General features: G+C 50.0%; 2 protein-coding genes and 2 pseudogenes across 2 annotated transcripts in view; 2 read left to right on the forward strand and 2 right to left on the reverse strand.

Annotated features, from left to right (window-relative positions):
- LOC147091988 (uncharacterized) overlaps positions 1–9,244 on the reverse strand; it is a 72,871-nt gene extending 63,627 nt beyond the window's left edge. The window contains exons 1-2 of the mRNA XM_085976981.1: positions 8,748–9,244; positions 5,043–6,233 (exon numbers count right to left, since the gene is read on the reverse strand). Of these exons, the coding sequence (XP_085833107.1) occupies positions 5,043–6,233; positions 8,748–8,755 (1,199 nt within the window). The 5' untranslated portion in view covers positions 8,756–9,244. The remainder of the gene's footprint in view (positions 1–5,042; positions 6,234–8,747) is intronic.
- Positions 9,245–9,370: 126 nt separating this feature from the next.
- On the reverse strand, positions 9,371–10,733 carry LOC147091991 (histone H2B 8-like; annotated as a pseudogene).
- On the forward strand, positions 10,718–11,648 carry LOC147091992 (histone H2B-like). Its single transcript, XM_085976976.1, has one exon. The coding sequence runs from the start codon at positions 10,823–10,825 to the stop codon at positions 11,195–11,197; it is 375 nt and encodes a 124-aa protein (XP_085833102.1). The 5' UTR covers positions 10,718–10,822; the 3' UTR covers positions 11,198–11,648.
- Positions 11,649–12,121: 473 nt separating this feature from the next.
- LOC147091993 (histone H4-like) lies at positions 12,122–13,237 on the forward strand (annotated as a pseudogene).
- Positions 13,238–15,462: the final 2,225 nt, after the last annotated feature.

The following is a 15,462-nucleotide window of genomic DNA, read 5'->3' on the forward strand; positions in this document are numbered from 1 at the left end:
ACTGGTAGTACACTTCACCCCGCCGGACTCAAATCTAAACAAGGGGTGAATGTGGTAAACCACTTTTATCGTTACACTATAGTTATCACTGTTGTATTGTTATCACCGTTATCACTGTTGTATCACGATACGAGGTCGCCTCTTGTCGCGCTGTTATACCTGGGCTGACCACCTCCGACTCCGCCCATGGCTCCACCTACCTGCCCAGGTATAAAGGTAGTCGACTGGCTGGTATTCCTCCTTGTTGGACCCGATCACCCACGAGGGTGGGCTCTGTTATTTAGTCAATAAAAACCTTTAGTTACGTTCCTAACTCGTCGCTTTTTATTGGACGAATTGATAGGTATATCACCTAGCTATATCCATAGCGACCGGGGCTCATCCTTTATGAGCGATGAACTCCATCAGTACCTGCTCACGAGAGGTATTGCTACAAGCAGAACCACCAGCTACAACCCCCGGGGGGAACGGCCAGGTGGAAAGAGAGAACGCGACGGTTTGGAAGGCCGTCCTCTTAAACTTAAAATCTAAGGGCATTCCGACCTCTCACTGGAAGGAGGTCCTCCCTGCGGCGCTCCACTCCATTCGGTCACTGCTTTGTACGGCCACCAATGCCACCCCCCATGAAAAAATGTTCACTTTCCCCAGGAAGTCCACATCGGGGACCTCGCTACCGACATGGCTGATGTCTCCAGGACCCGTCCTACTGCGGAAGCACGTGAGGTCCCATAAAACGGACCCCCTGGTCGAGAGGGTGAGCCTCCTCCACGCCAACCCCCAGTATGCTTACGTGGCATACCTGGACGGGCGGGAGGACACAGTCTCCAAACGAGACCTCGCACCTTCGGGTGCCCCTGAAACACTACCATTGCCATCCACCACGACCCACAACCCAACCCCTGTAGACGGCATGCCGCAGCCCCAGGACCCGTCATTGACCACCCAACCACTCAATGAGACGCCAGATTCAACGTTGGATGCTGCACCATCACCGCCGCCACCACGATGATCAGGACGGCATACAAGGCCACCTGATAGACGTACTTACACGAACCTTTAGTACACTTCACCCCGCCGGACTCAATTTTAAACAAGGGGTGAATGTGGTAAACCACTGTTATTGTTGTTCACCGTTGTTGTTGTTGTTGCACACTGTAGTATCTATGCATGCCTCAGCTGGCTCCGCCCCTGGCTCCACCCACATGCCCAGGTATAAAGGTGACTGCTCTGCAGCCCCCTGCCTTCTTGGAAACCAGTCAACCACGAGAGGCATGCTCTGTTCTTTGTTAATACATGCTCTGTTCTTTGTTAATAAAAGCCTTTTAGTTACTCTCCTAACTCTCCGTCTTTTATGAGTAATTGATAGCACATCATAGTGACGGGATGAGTTAAAGGTATATACTCAGACGGGCGGAAGGTGGGAAGTGGTGTTCCACGGGGATTGGTGCTGGGACCACTGTTGTTCACCATTTACATGAATGATTTGGACTTGGTAATCAGAAGTACAATTTCAAAATTTGCTGATGACCCTAAATTGGGGATGTAGTTAATACTGAGGAAGACTGCGATAGCATCCTTGTAGAATTATTCAGTTGTGTTCAGTAAATAGCAGCATCTTTTAAATTGCTTTTACTGATCACATCACTATATAGTTATGTGAAAAACAGAAATCATTAAAAGCTCCTAATTTCAGAATTGTTAGATTCAAACTCAACTTCTTCCAAGTACAATCTAACATTTCAAACATTGTAATGGATGTAGGTGAGATATTAGGACTGTTGTCTAACACAATCCAAACACAGTGACACACAGACAGATGGGCAGGTGTAGCTTCACAGCGAATCCTTTCAAGCCTCACTAAAAAGTGGCAGACTGGCAATCCATTGTTCACGAATGGAGTTGTGATCTTTGTAAATTAAGAAATGGAAATGTGTCAAAGAGTTGATTAACAGAGTGGGGCATCATCTTCCTTTGATTTCTATTTCTGACACCAGGCAACAGAAAATGGTCATTACAACACGACATAAACAGACTCTTCAGGTGCGAGACATCAGACTTCAGAACAACACGTCTGCCAGCTCAGCCACAAACCCCAGTACAGTCAACCTTTCAGCAGCTGCAGCCCTGATTAAATAACTAGTAGTTTAACATGTCTAGTAGAACTTTTGTATCAAAATAGAAGAAATGTATTTGACACACACACAATTAATAATTAAATCACAATGTGATTGTGAGAATCGATTATCGACTCTTGATGCCTTCCGTGTCCACCGGTCGAGGAAGGTATCAAGTGAACCGGTGGACACCGCCTGCTCCCTCTCCAGGGCCACCCGGGCAGGGACAAGACCATGGGAGAGAGGCAGGCAGTCAGAGTGACCCCGCCCCCCATGGGTCCCGCCCATCCTGGGCCGACAAATTGCTGTTTTCGCCAGGCCCAAGAGCAGGTCAGGAGAAGATCCTCCCACTTACCCACCCCCCTCCGCACCGGGCGGCCAAAGATTAGGAGCGTGGGACTAAAGTGTAACCAAGAGTTGAGGAGCAGCCCCTTCAGGTAACTACACAGGGGCTGCAACCTCTCACACTGAATATATACACGGCCCGTGGACTCCTCTAGGCCACAGAAACCACATCTGGCCTTGGAGTCCAGAAAGGAGCTTAAAAACTGTTGCACACGACAGCTCCCTGCAACAGTCTCCACCCCAGATCCCCAATGGTGCTGGGAAGGACTCCCGCAGAGAGAGCCCTCCACTGGGGACCCTCGCCTCCGTCAGACAGCAAGATGACCCACCAGTCTGATTGAGATTGGGCAATAAACTAAATTAATCAATAAATGACACAGAAACCCGAGTCCCCGGGTCCTCAGCCCTGGTGTGAAGTACGCTGGCCACCAATTGTCCGTTACTAATGCGCACTTCAGGCCCCAGCCAGTCTGGTTTAATTGCTAAATGTTTTCTAACTCGGTTCAGGCCTGTCATTCTACGGGAAACTTACAAGGCCTCATTTATTGATGTGTCCCACCTGAGCGGCTGTTAATGGCTTTAATAAACTGGCAGCAAGGTTTTTTTTAAAAGGTGGAAAGAGGTGAAAAACTCCACTAGCGATGCCTCAAAACTCACGGACAGAGAAATCCACTTCATCAGTGCCCCTGCCACAGGACTCAATATCCACCCCCTCCACCACTGGTGCACTGTGTCTGCAGTATGTACGGTCTACAAGATGACCACGGTCAGGCCGTGTGGAGTCAAGGGCCAGGCAGAATGGATGGAAAGATCACAACAAACTTCCCTTAACTCCAACCCACTGATTCCTGTTTTGTAGCCAGCTTTCCATCCATTCTGCTGCCTGGCCCTTCACTCCACACAGCCTGACCTGGGTCATCGTGTCAATCTTACACACCGTTTATGGATAGCAAGCTGGTCACAAAACAGAAAACAGAGAGTAGGGGTTAAAAGTAGCTACTCAGACTGGCAAAAGGTGGGAAGTGGTGTTCCACAGGGATCGGTGCTGGGACCAGTTTTGTTCACCATTTACATAAACGATTTGGACTCGGGAATCAGAACAATTTCAAAATTTGTCGATGACAGCAAATTGGGAGGTAGAGTTAATCCTGAGGAAGACAAAATGCAAGAAGATATTATTAAATTTCAGAATGGGCGTGTAATTGGCAAATGAATTTCACTATAGATCAGTGTGAGGTCGTGTGTTAATGAATTTCACTATATATCAGCGTGAGGTGGTGTGTTAATGAATTTCACTGTAGATCAGTGTGAGGTGGTGTGTTTTGGTGGGAAGAATAAGGAGGCCACACACTACTTGGACAAGGGGGTGAAATTTGGTTGCTTTGTGCCTCCTGTGATATTCAGCGGGAGGTTAGCGGTGGCAGTAGATGGTAGCGCCCCGTGGCACTGCACCGCTGGCAATGACGTCATCGCCATGCTCAGCACCCCGGCTGCAACCTTGGGTTGCGATCCCTGACCTATAGCCGGACGATATGTCTGACAGGGTCAGGGGTCATTCCTGCAGCCGTGGCGGCGCCACTTAAAGGGCAGGTGTTGGGCGGCAACTTTTTATTTTGGCCGACTGCCAGCACCTGCCCCCTTCCCCTCTCTTCTTTGGGGTGCCAGCCGCGATCGCTCAGCCCGGCGTTCCTCTTGATCCGACACCCTGCTCCCCGGTGGTACAGCAGGGCCACGGTGTGCGCAGTCCTAGGCTCCTCCCCGTTAATCAGGGAGGGAGGTCTGCTATGACACGGTGCTATGTGCCGACGGGCATGGCGCTGTTACACGAAGTTCCAGGAAATTCACTGGTAGCTCCCCAAAAGGGAGGGGAGCGCTTCCAATAGCACCCCGCCTCCTGCTTGGGGCGCTACCACTGAATTTAATGCGCATGGGCGCTAACTTTTTCAGGGGGCTAAAATTAGCCCCGGTGACGTTAGCGACCCAAAGGGGGCGCCACTGAATTTCCCCGAGTCTAAATGGGCTGGAGGAGCAGAGGGATCCAGGGATACAGATACACAAATCACTAAAAAGTAGCAACACAGGTTAATAAGGCCATTAAAAAAAAAAAAGCACTGGGGTACATTCCTAAAGGAGCCTTCTGTTCCATGTCTAGGAGCTCTGAACCATGGCAGAGAGCGGCTGGGACACGTTTCTCACATGCCTCGAGATTAACCCGCACGGCAACTTTGTCGTCAGTGAAGAGAGGCAAGAAAGTGTGGCCCTGAAGGACTGTGTCCAGGCTGGAGTTCTGTTCCCACTATACGCTCCTCCCCCAGATAGTCCTTTCTGAGCTCCAGCTAGGTGATGCTAAACACTCAGGTGGGAAAGAAAATCTACAATAATGTATTAACAACAAAGCTGGTTTATTTGACATCTATCCAGAATATTAATAACTCCAGGAACTGGGCTGGAGTTTATCAGCAGAAACAATCTCCACCTGTCAGAATGAACATGGTTCAGTCCTGGATGTGATTAACAGCAGCAACAGAATCCACCCCCTGCAGTCACTTGTGAACTCGCTGGTGTGTCAGCAGGGTAGATGACTGAGTGAATCCCTTCCCACACACGGAGCAGGTGAACGGTCTCTCCCCAGTGTGAACTCGCTGGTGTCTCAGCAGGTGGGATGACTCAGTGAATCCCTTCCCACACTCAGAACAGGTGAATGGCCTCTCCCCAGTGTGAACTCGCCGGTGTCTCAGCAGGGTGGATGAACGAGTGAATCCCTTCCCACACACGGAGCAGGTGAACGGCCTCTCCCCAGTGTGAGTGCGCTGGTGCACAGTGAGCTCAGTTGATCGACTGAACCCAGTCCCACAGTGAGAGCACCTGAACGGTCTCTCCCCAGTGTGAGTGCGCTGGTGCACAGTGAGCTCAAATGATCGACTAAACCCAGTCCCACAGTGAGAGCACCTGAATGGTCTCTCCCCAGTGTGAGTGCGCTGGTGTATAATGAGCTCAGATGATCGCCTGAACCCAGTCCCACATTGAGAGCACCTGAACGGTCTCTCCCCAGTGTGAGTGCGCTGGTGTATAGTGAGCTGAGATGACTGCTTAAACCCAGTCCCGCAGTGCGAGCACCTGAACGGTCTCTCCCCAGTGTGAACACGTTGATGGCGTTTCAGTTCCCCGGAACCTTTAAAGCACTTCCCACAATCCAGGCATTTAAAAGGTCTCTCCCCAGTGTGAACTCGCTGGTGTGTCACCAGGTTGGATGAATTAGTGAATCCCTTCCCACACTCGGAGCATGTGAACGGCCTCTCCCCAGTGTGAACTCGCTGGTGTGTCAGCAGGTGGGATGACTGAGTGAATCCCTTCCCACACTCGGAGCAGGTGAACGGCCTCTCCCTAGTGTGAACTCGCTGATGTGTCTGAAGGTCAGATGACTGAGTGAATCCCTTCCCACAGTCAGAGCAGGTGAACGTCCTCTCTCCAGTGTGAACTTGCTGGTCTGTCAGCGGGTTGGGTGAATTAGTGAATCCCTTCCCACACTCAGAGCAGGTGAACGGCCTCTCCCCAGTGTGACTGTGCTTGTGCCTCGATAGGCCAGATGATTGGCTGAAGCCTCGTCCACACACAGAACACGTGTACGGTTTCTCCCCGCTGTGAACAGTGCTTCTTCCTTCCATATTCAAAGGCCGATGATATTCAGTTCCTGATGAATCGAGTGACTCTGTCAGCTCTTGACGTGATGTGTGGTTTGAGTTTCCCGTCTGCAAATCCTCCCCTTCTAATACCCTGTAAAATGAATTTAAAACAGGGAGCGTGAGAGAGAACCCATTAAAGAGGCAGGTTGTGAAATTCAGCTCAATGAATCTGGTCATTTGCGGGGCCGGCACTAGAAAAAAGTGACCATGAAAGCTGCCGGATTGCCATAAAATCCCACTGGTTCACTAATGTCCCTCAGTGAAGGGAATCTGCCACCTGGTCTGGGCCTCTGGCCTCTATGGGAGGAGAGAGAGAGAGAGGTGAGAGTGGGAGGGGGCGAAGGAGACGGACTTTATACATCTGCAACTCGACCAGAACATTGACAGAACCTCCAAAACCCGCAACCTCCAGCACCTAGAAGGACAAAGGCAGAAGGTGCATGGGAGCACCATCACCTCCAAGTTCTCCAAGTCACACACCATCCTGACTTGGACATATATTGCCATTGCTACATCATCACTGGGTGAAAATCCTGGAACTCCTTACACAACAGCATTGTGGGAGTACCTTCACCTCACGGACTACAGCGGTTCAAGGCGGCGGCCCACCATCACCTTCTCAATGGGAAGATGGGGATTGGCAACATATTCTGGTCTTGCGAGCGACGCCCACATCCCAAGAATGAATTAAAACAAATCTGTATATGTAAACTGGATTAAAAGCCTCTACAGAAATACTTGTTCCTAAAACAATACTCTTTTACATTGTAGGGACAGTGTCTGTTTAACAACCTAATCTCCACCAGAATCCACCTCCCTTGACAGTCTCACATTGGAAATTGTTGGGTCCTCCTGGGCTCAGAAGTACTGGGGGTTAAACCCAGCAGCTTCTCCTCCATCTCCACTCCAGCTCAAACTGAAGCAACAAAAAGACCGACACAGGCGGCCAGGGGCCTACCTTCCGTCAGCCTGCAATAAAACTCTTCCCCACAGCTACTGACTAATGGCGGCTGCAGCACCCACAATCCCCCGTCCCCCAGAAACCGCTCTATCCAACGCGCTGATTTCCCCGCTGAGAGTGCGTATGCTCCCCGGGCCATTCTGGGAGCCTGGCTCCTGTCATTTGTCCCGAGTCGGACTTGGTGGAACCGGCTGAAGAAACTGGGAAGCGGCGGCTCGGATGGGGGAGGCGCTGCACCATGGGTTTCCTGGTGCCGGAGCCCTGGCCGCACGTCCGCCAGGCCGCTCTGATTCTGATTGAGTTTTTTGAGGAGGTAACAGAGGGGGTTGATGAGGGCAATGCGGTTAACGTGGTGTACATGGATTTCCAAAAGGCGTTCGACAAAGAGCCACATACTAGGCTTACCAGCAAAGTTGATGCCCATGGAATAATAGGGACAGTGGCAGCATGGATACGAAATTGGCAAAGTGACAGGAAACAGAGAGTAGTGGTGAACGGTTGTTTTTCAGACTGGACGAAGGTATACAGTGGTGTTCCCCAGGGGTCGGTACTAGGACCACTGCTTTTCTTGATTAATATATATATTATATATATATATATCTATCGTTCTATATCTATATATATAAATCGGTACATCTGTCTGTCTGTCATTCTGTCACTCTGTCTGTCATCGCCTGTGCGTCTGTCGGGCTATGCGCTCGAAAGTTACAGGGCGTACCTACGCGCGCGTTACCTCCAAAGAAAGCTTACGCTTCCGAGACGGTTTTAAGCGTATTTACGTTTCGGCTGGGCTAAAATCGCGCCCGCGGTATCCCAAAAACCTTCAACGTTCCGCTCATTAGCATCTCATTATCCGCTCATTAGCGACAGAGTGACCTTGAGGTCGACCAATCGTACGGCGGCTTGCTGCCGCGTGCGGCCGGGTCAATCGGTGCATGTGTGGGCGGGCCTTATCGTTCTGAACCGAGGTGAGTCGCCGCCATCTTGATTCCAAACTTTTCCTTTCTTTTTCCCGCTTTCTGCGTCTTAAAAAAAAACGTTGCTTTTGAAACACATATTGTTTTAAAAAAAAATGATTTAGAAAGTAATTAACTTATCTAATCTCATAAATTTTCCTACCTTTCCCCGTTTTTCCAGGTAGGCCTAGAAGCCTCGGCGTCTCCTCCGCACCCACGCCCGAGCTAGGCACCTCCCGGCCCCACTCGAAGGCTGGAGGGCTGAGCCTCAGCCCAGCGCCGCTAGGGTGCGCGTGCAGCAGGAGCTGAGACGCGGCGTCTCTCTCTGGCTCGGCCGGGGGGCGGGGCTTGCTGAGCGTCAAGCGTCACCCTGGCAACCGGCCCCCCCCCCCCCCCCCCCCGGCCCTCTCGCACAGCCGCAATCGGCGGTTTTCACCTGGGGGGGGGGGGCCGCGACCCTCGTGGGGGGGCACGCGCAGCAGGAGCAGCTGAGACGCTGCGTCTCTCTGGCTCGGCCGGGGGGCGGGGCTTGGTCAGCGTCACGGTTACCCTGGCAACCAGGCCCGCCGGCCGAGCCAGAGATAGACGCCGCGTCTCAGCTCCTGCTGCGCGCGCAATCGGCCCCCCCCGCTCCCTTCCCCCGCCCCCCTTTGCTGTAAATGTCGGAGATTCTCTGATCCACACTCACCGCACCATCCGCCGCTCCTCAGTCCCGCCGCCATTTTATCTCCTTCCTCAAACCGGAGCCTCATCCGGGAACTGCGAGCAGCACCGAGCATGCGCACTGTGGCCACGCAGCCCGCGCTTAAAGTCCCTCACTGAGTCCGTTTAGTCTATTGGCTGCGACTCGTAGATTGACAGCTGCGCTCCTCAATCGCAGCCCGCAACGCCTCGGGGCCCCGCCCACTGTGTTAAAAGGCCGCCGCCAGCGCCGGGGTCACGTGGCTCCTGATCGGCTGTTCAACCTCCTCAGCGCGCGGGTGAGGTCATAGCCCCGCCCACCGGCGAGCCCTTGTTGCCCAAGGTGCCGGCCGACTGCTGTCCCTTCTCCCCGGGCGGGCGGCGGCTGTCCTTCCCCCGGAGGGGGGGGGCAAGGGGCGGACTCCCCTCTAACTCTGTTCTCCAACTGCTCCCCCCCGCTCCGGGCCGCGGCTTTTATAGCAGCCGCCGGCCCCGCCCAGCCCAGCCGCGCCTTCTGAATGGCTGAAAACCCGGCAAATCTCCGCCTCTGATTGGCGCGTTTTTCAATCCGCTCCAACCTCGGACACCAACGAAAAAGGCGGCTTATAGAATAAGAGCTCGTCTGTGAATCAGACTCGTTATTGTTAAACTGATGGCCCTCTGTGGGACTGAATATTAACCAGTTATTAAAATCATTGCATCTGTGGGACTGAATAATAATCATTATTGTTAAAATCATTGCATCTGTGGGATTGAATAATAATCGTTATTGTTTAAATTATTGCATCTGTGGATTTGAATAATAATCATTATTGTTTAAATTATTGCATCTGTGGGATTGAATAACAATCATTATTGTTAAAATTATTGCATCTGTGGGATTGAATAATAATCATTATTGTTTTAAATTATTGCATCTGTGGGGTTGAATAATAATCGTTAAAATTATGGTATCTGGGACTGAATAATAATTAAAACTATGGCATTTGAGAGAGTCTGTGGGACTGAATAATCATTAAAATGGCATCTGTGAGACTGAATAATTCATTATTAAATTGTGAATTATGGCAAATTGATCCTTTAAAATTACTGGTTCCTGAATTGACAGATTTAATTTCACTTTAGCTTTTCAGCGACCCGCTTATAAATGAGTGCTTTGTACAAAACAGGGCAGTGACAATGCATCATTTTGTTATATATTTGTTAAATTTCAATCTATTTTAAATTAACGATATACTGTATTACAAAAACACACCAGCAAAATCTGAACATACGACAAAAAAATGAAAGTGAGGGTTAAATAAAGAAAGGATGATAAAACATTTTTTAAAAGAGTTTCATTCTTTATGCTGTCCATATTTCAAATGACATTAGTCAAATGAAAATAAATAGTCCCTTCTGGATCTGGTGAGTGGCTCTGAAAAGAGCCTTTGGGTTGAGTTTTTAAGGTGGGAGGAACGAGAGGCTTTATTTGCAGCTGATGTATTTGGTGACAGCTTTCGTCCCCTCCGAGACGGCGTGCTTGGCCAGTTCCCCGGGCAGCAGGAGGCGGACGGCGGTCTGGATCTCCCGGGAGGAGATGGTCTGGCGTTTGGTGTAACGGATCAGGCGGGAGGCCTCGCAGGCGATGCACTCGAAGAGGTCGGTGACGAACGAGTTCATGACACTCATGGCCTTGGAGGAGATGCCGGTGTCGGGTCGGGGTGGACCTGCTTCAGCACCTTGTAGATGTAGATGCTGTAACTCTGCTTCCTGGTCTTCCTGGGCTTCTTGTCGCCTTTGGCCCGCTTCTTGGTGGCCGCTTTCTTCGGCCCCTTTTTCGGGGCGATGCCCCTGGACGCCGCTTCAGGCCTGGTGAATGGACGCGAGGGTTTGTGATGGAGAAAGTCTCCCGGACGCGCTATTTAATAGCTAGCCGTATGCAAATGAGGAATCAGAGAGTGAAGGATTCCTATTGGTGAACCAGCCAATCACAATCATTGCCTTCACCCATCCCTCATTAGCATAGGGCTGTGGGGCAGTCTATTTATTCTGAGCGTGGAGCGGGATTTGCGTCATTTTGTGTTGAAATCGAGTTTGAGAATGGTTGAGGAAAAGAAAACAGTGGTCAAGAAGGGCGCCGAGAAAACCGTCACTAAACCGGCAGTGAAGGGCGGCGAGAAGCGCAGAAGGTCGAGGAAGGAGAGTTACTCCATCTACATCTACAAAGTGATGAAGCAGGTTCACCCCGACACCGACATCTCCTCCAAGGCCATGAGCATCATGAACTCGTTTGTGAACGATATTTTCGAGCGCATCACGGGTGAGGCTTCCCGCCTGGCCCATTCCAACAAGCGGCTCACCATCAGCTCCCGGGAGCTCCAGACCGCCGTGCGCCTGCTGCTGCCCGGGGAGCTGGCCAAGCACGCCGTGTCGGAAGGGACAAAGGCGGTGACCAAATACACCAGCTCCAAGTAAAACTCCACGCTGTCCTGAAAGAACAAACCCAAAACACAACGGCTCTTTGAAGAGCTACCCACAATCTCTCTGAAAGAGCTGCACAATCACATCTCCCTTTAGACTCAATTTACTGTAATTATTTACTGAACAAGTGTGTTTGAGAACTTTTGAAGTTCCAGCTGTAGATTTAGGTTTGAATTCTCAGATAAGCAGGTTCACTGACCCGATCGACCTTAGCGCCGCTGTTGAATTTCCTGTCCAGTAAACTACAAACACGGTCTGTGGTCTTTATTTCCCTTTGCACTCAGACTCTGCGTCTATTTCCAGCACCTGCCGAGGAATTAAAAGCTTGTTTCCGGGATGAGACTCGGATATGAGACGGGCCGAATGGCCGCCAATGTGCTGTAATGAATCTGTAATAGATTTGAAGTGCAGAGTGCCTCTTTTAAAGAATTTTAATTATATTGTCCGCCTGTTGCTTTTCTGGGAAGCGAGTGGTCAGGGTCTGGAATGAACTGACTGAGAGGGAGGTGGAGGCGGACTCAATCGTAGCGTTCAACAGAGAATTGGATAAGTACCTGTAGGGGAAAAATGCAGGGCTACGGAGAAAGGGCAGGTGTGTGGGATTAGCTGAAGTGTTCTTACAGAGAGCCGACATGGGCTCGATGGGCCGAATTGCCTCCTACTGTGCTGTAACGATTCTGCAATCGATTTGAAGGGCAGCATGCCCCATTTGTTGAATTTTAATTATATACAGCGTTTATTGTTTTTATAGAAATCCTTGATTATCAGGATTTCTCTGAATGTGTATTTAGCGTTTGTGAAGATTTTTACAGAGGATTGTAACGTCAATGTGGAGAGGTTGCTGGTAGCTCAGAGCCCTTTCTCTCTCACTCTGAATCTGTCTTCTACCTTCCTGCTCTCTCTGCTCCCTCTCTTTCAATCCCCTCACTTCCGCCTCACGTACAGTCTGCCTTTCTCAGCCAGGTCCGCTCAAGCTGCATAAGTAATGTTGTAAGGCGAGGGAATCTCATTCAGCGATGATTTCAGTGAAGAATCATCATGACTGGACGAGGTAAATGAGGCAAAGGACTGGGCAAAGGCGGAGCCAAGCGGCACCGTAAAGTGCTCCGTGACAACATCCAGGGCATCACCAAACCAGCCATCCGCCGCCTGGCTCGCCATGGCGGTGTCAAGCGGATCTTGGGGCTGATCTACGAGGAGACCCGCGGGGTGCTGAAGGTTTTCCTGGAGAATGTGATCAGGGATGCGGTCACCTACACTGAGTACGCCAAGCGCAAGACGGTCACTGCCATGGATGTGGTGTACGCTCTGAAACGGCAGGGCCGCACTCTCTATGGATTCGGCGGCTGAACAACTCGACCCTTTCAACCAAATACAACACAAAGGCTCTTTTAAGAGCCAACCAACACCTCACAGAGGGAGCAGTGACCTGGGAGCGGGGATAGATTGATGATTTACATTGTGATCGGTGAAGATCTATATTTAATTCCAAGATCAAATTTAGGTGTGGAGGTGTTTTAAATCAGCATACGCACGATGGGTCGAATGGCCTTCAGTTGTTGAATCGTAGACATTTACGGCAGTGAAGGAGGCTATTCGACCCTTCGTCTCTGCCGGCCATAGCCTTGTCGGTAGCGGCATTTCAGTACCTGTCAGTTTCTGCTCTGGGATTTATGTGGTTGTTGATTTTACTCTATATCTGTCACTTTCTGGGACCTGACTGAGAGTTACTGTGTATTTGTTAGGGTCTAGTATGTGAGTGTGTCTTTCTAGCTCTCTGTCTCTGCGATGTATAGTATAGCAGGAGGCCATTCGGCCCATCGTGTCTGTGTCGGCCATAAACAATCTATAAAGCCAAATCCCACTTTACAGCTCTTAGTCCGCAGCCTTGCAGTTTACGGCACTGCTTGGATATGACCATGAACTTTTTAAAAAGCGATGAGGGTTTCTGCCTCTACAACCCATTCAGGCAAATAGTTCCTGACCCCCACCACCCTCTGGGTGAAAATAAAATCTCAACTGACGATGTGTGAACCTGTTCAGGAACTCCCACTCCAGCCTGCGGGTCACACACTCGGTTTATCAGTAATTCGGATGATAATTAACATCATCTCCATGAGGCCCATTGAATGAATGATAAAAGTGATTTGTGAAACGATCACATTTTGGCTGATTTAAGTGTGCTAAAAAGAAGACTGATCTTGCGCTAAAATACAACCCTCGCCTCGGCCTCCCCCACACTTTTTAAACCCATGGGAAGGGCCCATGCGAGCACCGCTCCCCCAGCGGATGCCGTTTCCTCTGGGCTCGACTGATAAGAACTACAAACACGGTCGTGGTCGCTCTTTCCCTTTGCTCTCAGTCCCGTTCGTCTACAGCGCCTGCCGACGAATTAAAAGCTTGTTTAAGGGACGAGACACTGATTTCAATCATCTTGTACTCTTGTCAAGGCCTTTCCAATTTTTTAAATTCCATTTGGGAGTCAATCCGTTTATTAATTGAGATTTTCTGCAGTGTAACAACCCAGAATGGGAGTTCTTATAGAGACCAGAACGGGGTCAGTTTGAACACTCTCTCTCTCTCTTTTCACAGATGGACTCCCAGTTCTAGCTTCACTGCCGCAGCAGTGGAGTACATCTAAGTTGTTGTCCCGTCTGAGAAGGTGTGCTTGGGGCATTGCATATAATGGTCTGGGAATCGATGAATGGGCAGATGATTCTCCCTCTGCTCTTGGGATGACCTTACTGACTGCAGAGGACGTGCTGGTGGCAAACACACAATCTGATTGGATAGATGAAAAAGCCAATCAGAAAGATGCAGAATAATGAAAATTGACATAATTCCTAACCAGCCATTCACAATCATTGCCTTCACCAATCCGTCATTAGCATAGGGCTTTGGGGTTGCCTATATATTCCGAGCGCGGAGCGGCTTTGCATCACTTTGTGTTTGAAATCGAGTTTGAAAATGGTTGAGGAAAAGAAGATTCAATCTAATAACCCAAAGGCGCTTTTCAGAGCCACCCACACTTTCTAGGAAAGGGCTGGTTCCTGTTCTGTCCTATGGAGCACAGATAGCCCAGAATTAATTTAATATGTTAAATCTCTGCAATTAAGCAGGGAGTTTCCTGATCAGAAATGATCCTCAGCCATTTTTGGTTATAAACAAGACACTTTGTCGATCATGTAGAGATCTAGATCCACAAACACTGCAGGGAGATTGCAATAAGCAGAAAATCAGATCAGTTATTCAATATAGAGAGAGACTGGCTTCAGAGAAAAGCAAAACTAACAGAATCGTAACCTGAGAGCAGCCATCTTTGAACACGCTGTTGGGAGAGCCGAAAATAAACGAATGTTAAAAACCGAGAATGAGCGTTTGATGGGATCACCATTTCTTATCGGGGCAATAATTCCATAGGGAGAATTAAACACATTGATCCAGACATATTTTTCCCTGCTAATTAAAAAAAAATGTTTATTCATTGATGGGATGTGGGCGTCGCTGGCTGGCTAGGCCTGCATTTAGTGCCCATCCCTAATTGCCCTTGAGAAGATGGTGGTGAGCCGCCTTCTTGAACCGCTGCAGTCCATATGGTGTAGGTACACCCACAATGCTGTTAGGAAGGGAGTTCCAGGATTTTGGCCCAGCGACAGTGAAGGACCGGCGATGCAGGTCCAAGTCAGGATGGTGTGTGGCTTGGAGGGGAACTTGTAGGTGGTGATATTCCCATGCGTCTGCTGCCCTTGTCCTTCTAAGTGGTGGAGGTCGCGGGTTTGGAAGGTGCTGTTGAAGGAGCTTTGGCGCGTTGCTGCAGTGCATCTTGTAGATGGTACACACTGCAGCCACGGTGCGCCGGTGGTGGAAGGAGTGAATGTTGAAGGTGCTGGATGGAGTGCCAATCAAGCGGGCTGCTTTATCCTGAATGGTGTTGAGCTTCTTCAGTGTTGTTGGAGCTGCACTCATCCAGGCAAGTGGAGAGTATTCCATCACACTCCTGACTTGTGCCTTGTAGATGGTGGAAAGGCTTTGGGGAGTCAGGAGGTGAGACACTCGCTGCAGAATTCCCAGCCTCTGGCCTGCTCTTGTAGCCACAGTCTTTATATGGCTGGTCCAGTTCAGTTTCTGATCAATGGTAACCCCCAGGATGTTGATAGTGGGGGATTCAGTGATGGTAATGCCATTGAATGTCAAGGGGAGATGGTTAGAGTCTCGCTTGTTGGAGATGGTCATTGCCTGGCACTTGTGTGGTGCAAATG

The sequence above is a fragment of the Somniosus microcephalus genome, unplaced genomic scaffold (assembly GCF_052327205.1).
Source record: "Somniosus microcephalus isolate GS21.2 unplaced genomic scaffold, FLI_Smic_1.0 unresolved_chr3, whole genome shotgun sequence".
NCBI lineage: Eukaryota > Metazoa > Chordata > Chondrichthyes > Squaliformes > Somniosidae > Somniosus > Somniosus microcephalus.